Here is an 8947-nt window from a genome sequence, read left to right on the forward strand (position 1 = left end):
AAAAACACAAAATATTGTTAGGGCCAGGCATGGTGGCGCACACCTGTAATCCCAGCACTCGGGAGGCTGAGGCAGGAGGATCGCTGTGAGTTCAAGACCAGCCAGGGCTAGTGAGTTCCAGGCCAGTCTCAACTACATAGTGATACCCTGTCTCAAAAATGCAAAAAAAGAACTTCATAAAAAGCCTAAAACAGCTACTCAAAAGAAAGAAAAAAAGGTTACAGCTAAGAAGCAAAAGTAAAAGAGAACATGAAATCACTGAAAAACAGCACTTGAAGGTTAAAAAGAAAAAGAACAGAAGGATGAATAACAAGATGTTACACTTAAATTCAGCCGTACTAAAGTTCACATTAAATGTATAAATGTACATGGTCTAGCAAAATTAAATGACGAAGATTGTCAATTTGGATAAAACAAAACCTAAATGTTATCTATAAAAATAAACTTTAAAACCCAGAAAAATGAAAAAATACAATCATGCTAATTCTACGCAAAAGCAAGCCCAACTTATCATTATATTTTCATAACTTTGGGCAAGGAATTTACCAGAGAAAAAATTATATTTCACAATGAGAAAAGGAACTCAAAAGAATTACAAGTCTGCAAAGCCGGGCGTGGTGGCGCACGCCTATAATCCTAGCACTTAAGAGGATGCAGCAGGAGGATGCTGTGAGTTCAAGACCACCCTGGGCTGCATAGTGAGTTCCAGGTCAGTCTCAACTACATAATGAGACCCTGTCTCAAAAAATAAAAAAAAAAAAAGAATTACAAATCTGCAAACTCAATAAAATACTCCAAATCAGTACTGAGTCAAGTATCAATAATAACAGAAGTTAAGTCTCTAACCACCAATTGAAGTATCACTCTAATAAGCCACAGATGTTTTAAACCCTAGAACAAAGTTGAGAGGACTGTGGAAATAAGCAAGACCCTTGTCATTTAAAAAGTGAGTACAATTTTCCACAATTAAAAGAAAATTAATCTAGAATATCTGTTCATATTTTATATGGAAAGTAAATATGAATGAACATTCAAAGACCAAATCAAGGCAGTGCTTATCACAGTCCTAAAAGAAAAATTTCAAAACAATTTAGTCTCCCAAGCTTGTTACATGTACCTTTCTCCTGCACTGATGCTTCTGACAGTCACGCATCTTAACACATTTAGTTTCACACAGATAAGGTTTATGACATGACATTCGTTTTGTATGCTTTCCACAGCGACAAAGCTTTTCCACCTCCTGGAATAATTGAATGGTATTAAAACTGAGGTTTTTAAATATTTTTTTTTTCTCACAGTGTAATTTCTGTAATTACTAAATCATCCTGGACAAAAATCTTAATAGCAAACAATATGAAAGACTACCAAAACCAAATCTCCTAAAATATTTTATCTTACTTTGTTCTAAAAAATACTTCATACAACTTAATTACTAAATTTAATGGAAATCTGACATTAAGTAGTTAAAAAAAAAACTACATATTAAAATCACCTACATTGAATTACAATCATAATATCCTTGTCACAGTTACAGAAAGTAAACTGGATTATCTAGTAAGCTAAACTGGTAACCTTGTACTAAGGTACAAAATGATATTACTTTATTTCTGTTTCTTTCCATCACTGCTCTGAATGACTTCATGGAGCAAACAACCCCACACTGTACAAAGATTAAAATATTAAAAGTTTTACGAAGCAAAAACAAACAAAAAGGTAATATTCAGGTAATATAAGGTAATATGACTTCTGGCATACTCTACTGCTTCTTATCATAAATTTAGGTCACAAAACTCATACATATTATGACACAGATTTATTTGAAACTGAGTAATGAAAAACAGTAACAGGACAATCTTATGGATAAATTACAATAGTTAGCTCTTGAAAGCATAATTATTATAGGAGATTACTAACTTGTCTACATATTTCACAAGGACCTCGGTGACAACGCTGTGAGCATCTATGGATTCCACACTCCAGAACTTTGTCACAACTATCTCCACAAGTTGGTACATCTTCTGTACAGGGCAAAGAAAACTCTAAAAGAAAACAAAATATCAATGTTAATAAGACACATTATTATTATTAAGCCTAACAAACTGTTGTATTCTTTAAACTCCCTGAGCAATGACAGCCCTTTCAAACTACAAAGATTTGACCACGTAATTACTGGAAAAAATTACCTTTAATGAAAATAACCCCTAGTATTTGTAAAGGTTATGCTTTTTAAAAAAGAAATTTGGCAAATGACAAGTTACCATGCTCAAGAAATATTTTTATGGGCTATTCAAAAATAGTTATCTAAAGAAGATTATGTACAACTCATGAATTTCCACAATTATTCTTTTTTAATTTGCTCTTAACCTCACAGGATGTAGAAAAGAAAATAGAAACTTTAGAATATTATAAAACTCACCTTTAGCAAACTTACTATGACAAGTACTGTACTAGAAATAATCTTAAAAATATGAGTGTTATAGGTGGAGAGTCAAGGAAGCTAATTCAAACTAAAACCCAATTATTGTATTATCTCATAGCAGCCAAAAATAAATTTCACCTATAACCTCATTCACAACAATGATAATAGCACAGCCTCCGCCATTATCCATATCCCCCGGATCAGAATTGTGTATTTGTTATTCCTGATAACAAATGATATACAATGATACATCATCATCAACCAAAGATCATGACTTACATTAGGTTCACTCTCTGGGTTGTGTACCTGATGGGTCTGGATAAATGTATAAGATAAATCCACCATTGTTGTACCATGCATACTACATTTTGTACCCTAAAAAATCCTCTATGCTCTGCGTATTCATCTCTTCCTCTTCCTAAACCCGGACAATTGCAGATCTTTTAACTATCTCCATAGTTGTGATTTTTTCAGAATGTCATATATTTGGAGTCCTACAGTACCTAGCTTTTTCAGATTAATTTGTCTCACTTAGTAATATGCATGCATGTTTCTTCCATGTGTCTTTATGGCTTCATAATTCACTTCCATAAAAGAAAGTCTTACTTGATTTCTGACATGGACAGAACCTTTTCCCAGATCGAGGACATTCTCCACAACTACCAACATGGCAAACTTGTTCACAAGTATGATTACCACAGGGCAGTGTTTTTCCACATACCTGAAATAATATAAGCACTAGTGAAAGATTTAAAATTTAACAAAAGATTCTGTACAAAATGTAATCCATTTTCAATCAAATAATTTCTTTACATCTTATGTAGGTGTTGTATATGTATACACATACATATGTACACACACACACATTTCCTATGTACCAAAGAGAATATTTTAAAAATATAACAAAGCAAGAAGTACATATAGCTTTACATGGCCCTTCATTCAAACAGTACTAAAACCATGTTAATCATGATGGAGCAGGAAACAGTGATGGCCCCAAGGTGGTCTGAATACCCTCTCACATACTTGGCCACATGAGTGAAGACCAGCAAACTATAGTTATCAGCCCTACTTCCTTAATGGAACTGACTCAAGGAGGAGGAAAAGTGCTGGATCAAAAAGGGAAAGAGTTAGGGTGGGAGAACTAACAAAAAAGAGTAAAAAGTAAAAATGTATACAACTCAAAATTAAAAACAGGTAGCTATAACTTCAACAACGCCTTTTCAATAATTAAAATATTAAATTGAAAAATAACTGCCTAATACATGATTAGTTCAGCTGAGTTGCCTAACTTTTATTCAGCTAAACCTAATTAGTATTTCTGTCTTCTAGTAGTTTATGCTTCCTACACTGCTAATACACCCCTGAAAATGCACACACACTTACTTGATCACAGTGCCACAATGGACTTGCACAGCTTCTTTCAGCTACTTTCTTGCCACAGACACATTTTTGTCTACTCACCCTTGGACAAGGTTGACAACTTCCTAAAATCAAAATGATAAATTAGCACAAAAACATCATAAAAACAATAAAAACTGTTTGCTTTGACTTTTGCTTAAAGTCAGAATACCTAACAGGTACTGCCTTTTACCTGCATGACAAGGATTTTCACACTTATGTTGCCCACAAAGCAACTTTCGCCCACATAACTGCTGGCAGGACCATTCCTTGGCACTACATCTACGAGGGATGGGTTTTGCTTTCTTACAGTAACAAGTAGTTGTGACCATTTTTGGACAAGGCGGGCAAGGACCTAGAATGCAATAAAGAAGAAAATCAGAAGAAATGCAAAGTTTTACTTCCTATACTTATAAGTAATTTCTAAAACTTTATTGATACTTTAAAAGGCAATCACTTTCAACATGCTCTCATGGCAAATTTCAGTTCTCAATTCAACATTCACAATTTTTTTAACCTCAACATCAGAAGAAATAACCACGCACAAACAACTAAGAATAGAGTATGTAACTCACCTGGATGACAGAGGAGTAAACACTTATGGCCACAAGGTGGTTTAAACTCTCTCTCACATACTTGACCACATGAGTGAGGCACAAGCCATGGATCTAAAGGTGGATCTTCTACTTTTCCACAATAGCAATAGTACCTACTAGGCGTTTCTGACCGTTTGTATTCAAACCTACACTTCGGACTAAACCAAAACAAATGAAATTATTGAAGTTAATTTCATCTTTAAAAGCAACACAGGAGATAGTAATATAAACATTTTTACTAACAGACTTGATTCATTTCCATTTTTACATTAGTAAATAAAAACCAAGCTTTTATCTGTTTAACCATCTAATACATCTCTGTACAATATAATTCCCTGAGATGCTGGGATTGTTTTATACCTGCACTGTTCAGTACAGTAGCCACTAGCTACATATGACACTTGAGATGTGGCCAATACATACAATGCAGCAAAGATCAGAATTTTTAACTTATAATATTTAGAAACCTAAATAGCTACATGTGGGTAGTTGCATGCATTAAACATACATATCTAGAATACAGCTACAAAAATAAAATAACAGTAGCTTTCTACTAATTACATAAAACTCTATTCTTGAGTTATTCATCTAGATTTTTACAAAGTTCAAGTTAACATCAGCAAACAGCAAAGCAGAGACAGGTTACATCTAGAATAGAAGAGAAAACTTGAAAATAAACAAGGAATCTTGTAATTTTCAACAGCTAATACAAAATACCTGTATTACAAATGTGTGTTACAAATGTGCCAAACTCAAAGAAAAATTCAAACATCACTTCATATTCTGTGCTAAAACAGAAAGATTTGCAAGCTACGTTAAAATAAGTAAATTTTGGCACTAAAAATGTCAACCTCTAGCTCTACTAAAAATTCAATTGTGGATCATCATGGACACTTCAGTCCAAGATAGTCTAAGCCTTACTATTTCCTGAATAACTGAGTACAGTTAATATATTACACTAGGACGTTTTACATAATCACTTTAATTTCTTCTGTATCAAAAACAACTGCTTTCATTGTCATGAGAACAAGTTCTTTACAAATAAATACCACATAAATGTTCAAAATGACAAAAGGTGGCCAGGGGATTTAGCTCAGCGGTTCAGTGGACTGCCTTGCAAGTGCAAGGACCTGAGTTCAATCCCCGGTACCCAAAAAACAAAAACAAAATGACAAAAAGTAAAAAACAAAATATGTCTGTTATGGATCTGTTATGGATAACTGGTATTTTGTTGAAGGAGCTAAATTACTCTTTACTAAAAGAAAAACTTCCACCATTGCTTTCAGCTATGTAAAGGTGTGTACTTTGTGTGTGCATGTGCATGTGTGTATGTGTGCGTGTGTACTTTTAATAAGCTTGAACGTGGACAGCTAACATGCAACTCACCACAATCCTGGCCATTCAGCACTGAGGCAGAACTATTTCAGTGAGAGCAAATGCATGAGGTCTATTTCAAGAAATGGAACATCAGTAATGAAATGTAATGATGCTATCTATATCTTGTTCAGTAAGAGGCAATATTTGAGTAGAAATGAACATTTTAAATTTTTTTATTGCCATAAAACAACTAATTTTAAACTATCAACATTTTTACCAAGTTCTAGCTCCATCTTGGTAAGAGTTAAACAAAACGAATTCTCAACCAGCACAAACTTTTCTTTTTAAAAACTGTGACATATGGAGGGTATAGGACACTGCATGGTTGATTAAAGTTTCATTCCTTATAGATTTAGAAAAGCTGCAGAAATTCATTGTTCTCTTAACTGGTACTTTCCTCTCCTATAGCAAAATACTACATAAAATAAAATGAGAAGAGTACAGGTGAAAAGAAAAAATACATGTAAAGATTAAAACTCCAAAACTTAACAAATTAGAATATCTTCTTTAATTTGGCACCTATTAAATACTAAATTACCACAAAGTACATTATTTACAGGAGCAAACATAGACTTTGAAATTTTAAACTGCTTCAAAGACATGTGTACTCAATGAAGAAAATACAAATAACTCTAAAGGTAATACTGTAAGACAAAATTCACTTAGAAAAATAGACAAAGCACTAAGTTTAGAGGTCAGAAATTCTAGGTTTCAAATTCTTATTCCACTACTTACAAGGAATCTGAAACCATTCACCATCATCACTGATAATAGGGAAATAAAATCTCTGATTGCCCAGAGTTATTCTGAAAAAGTGATTCCTACGTCTAAAATATTTTTTGAAAACTACAGCACCACAATTTTACAAATATATCAGTAGTACAATAACAAAGGGAGGTCTGATGTAGGTCCAGGTTTTGTGAAGACCAAATTTACACAATTTGGGGTATCTGTTAAAAATAGAACACAAAATTATAAACAGACAATTAGTCACAAAAGTCAGAAACTGTGAACACACAGAACCCCTGAGCTTATGTTTTATTACCTCGATATTATTAGCAGAGATATAGAGAATTTCCTTCCACTTTTCAACTCTTTCTCAAAACATAACAAAAGTTGAAGATCAAATAATCAAAAATAAGTAAAATTTATAAAATAAATGTAGAAAAATTAATCATATCAAATAATACAAACTTGCAATTTTGAGATTTCAAGGATAAAATCGAAAAGCCTATGGCTAAAATGCCAGATGACAATCTCATAAAATGTGATACTATGTACACTAAGAGGAATTTCAGAAGAGAAGTACCAAATTATAAATGACTCTCAGTTCCACAGAAATGAAAAGTCCTTCAAAAACTTCAAAGTTGTTTTGATAGAAAAAATAAATTCTGAATGATTTGCTATCATACTATTTACACAAATTGAAGGAAAACAACAGGTCTTCATAACCCAAACGACTAATTGAAGGATAAAATTGAAACTTTCAATGACGCAACTTAACGTTCTACAATTTTCATGTATTCTGCAACTTAAAATCCAACCAATATGAAACAGTTACCAAGGCCAAGGATAATCTCTCGTTCCAAAATCATCATCCATCAGAGAAGAAAGAAGAAACTGGCTATCTTTAGCCCACTTCTGGATACAGGGCATGTGAAATATACAGAAACATCCCATACAGCTCCAAACCTAAAGCAAAGACGTCAGAAATTAACTCGCATGACATGATTTTTGTTAGTTTCTTAGTACTTTAAAATAAGTATCACACTAAAGTGTTTTCAACCTAAGGATTACAGAAAATAATCTTTTCCTCTCATAAAATAGAAGAAATACAACTTATAAAAATATATTTATGTAGGGCCAGGATTTAGCTCAATGGTGTCGCTGCCTGCTTCACAAGTGCAAGGACCCGAGTTTGATCTCTGGTACCAAAAACTATTGATAGATAGATAGATATTTAGGTATAAAACACTTTAAAGAAAAATATCATTGATCACCAAGATTTAATCAACTAGAAATAATTACAATTAGAATTCTGGACAATTTTCATTTTCTTTTTAATATAGATTTCTTCCTTTTTAAAAATGAAGTCATGGGGCTGGGGATTTAGCTCAATGGTTCTATCACCTGCCTCACAATTCTGAGTTCAATTCCCAGTACCAAAAAACAAAACAAAAAAAACAAAAAATTGGGGGCCAGGGATTTGTCTCAGTGGTTCTGCCACCTGCCTCATAAGCACAAGGGCCTGAGTTCAATCCCCACCCAGTACCCCGCAAAAAGAAGTCAGGGAACAGACTCATATGTAATTTTACAGTCTTCTGTTCTAAGATGGCATAAGCTTTTATACTTATCAAGTATGTTAATACAACATGAAATTCATAGTTTTACAGTATGTCAGTGATGGCTTCCAATGATAAACAGCCCACTGCAGCACATATGCCATTGAGTTGACCACCACTGAAGGGTATCACACAGACTCATGTACCATAATTTAACTTCTTCTTGGACATTAAGTTATTTCCAACTATAAAAGTACAAAAGAATCCTTAAATATGTACATATATATCTCTATACAGCCTTTTGGTTAAATGAAACCTATTAGTGTAGCACTTGGTGCTAAATTCTAAAATTTAAATGAGCAAAAAATGAAAATATATAAAATTGAAAAGCTAAATAATTTTTAATGCCTGTCAATACTAATAAAAATAACAAAAAATCATCTTCCTTTCCTTATCACATTTTGCAGTTGTCTGAAATAATTAGACATACTGTATAAACTGGCAAAACATGAAAGGAGCCAACTTCTTAGCTTAGGATCACCCCAACCAGTGCCTGAGATAGCACTTGGATGTAGGAGATAAAGAAGTTGAAAAGAAAAATCTGTGCTATTATTTGTCTGTTTCTTTCCTGTAAGAATCTTTTTGGAAGGACAAGGATTTAGCTCAGTGGTTGCACTGCCTGCCTCACAAGCGCAAGGTCCTGAGTTCAACCCCTGGTACCAAAAAACAAAAGAAAACAAAAAAATTGGGGGCCAGGGATTTGTCTCAGAGGTTCTGCCACCTGCTTCACAAGCGCAAGGATCTGAGTTCAATTCCCAGTGCCAAAAAAAAAAAAAAAAAAAAAAAAAAAAAAAAAAAAAAAAAAAAAATAC

General features: G+C 33.3%; 1 protein-coding gene across 3 annotated transcripts in view; it reads right to left on the reverse strand.

Moving 5' to 3' along the window:
* Window positions 1-8947, reverse strand: part of Nfxl1 (nuclear transcription factor, X-box binding like 1) — a 49687-nt gene that overhangs the window by 33413 nt on the left and 7327 nt on the right. For 2 of the 3 annotated variants that reach the window (XM_010640199.2, XM_010640198.2), the window contains exons 5-11: window positions 7355-7485; window positions 4396-4574; window positions 4014-4175; window positions 3806-3906; window positions 3026-3140; window positions 1915-2039; window positions 1118-1240 (exon numbers count right to left, since the gene is read on the reverse strand). In XM_010640199.2, coding sequence (XP_010638501.1) covers window positions 1118-1240; window positions 1915-2039; window positions 3026-3140; window positions 3806-3906; window positions 4014-4175; window positions 4396-4574; window positions 7355-7485 — 936 coding nt within the window. Of the gene's footprint in view, window positions 1-1117; window positions 1241-1914; window positions 2040-3025; window positions 3141-3805; window positions 3907-4013; window positions 4176-4395; window positions 4575-7350; window positions 7486-8947 lie in introns of those variants that run through there. The other variant, XM_033758890.1, reaches the window with a different exon arrangement.

Source organism: Fukomys damarensis, unplaced genomic scaffold (genome assembly GCF_012274545.1).
Source record: "Fukomys damarensis isolate Sample0158 unplaced genomic scaffold, DMR_v1.0_HiC HiC_scaffold_35, whole genome shotgun sequence".
Classification (NCBI taxonomy): domain Eukaryota; kingdom Metazoa; phylum Chordata; class Mammalia; order Rodentia; family Bathyergidae; genus Fukomys; species Fukomys damarensis.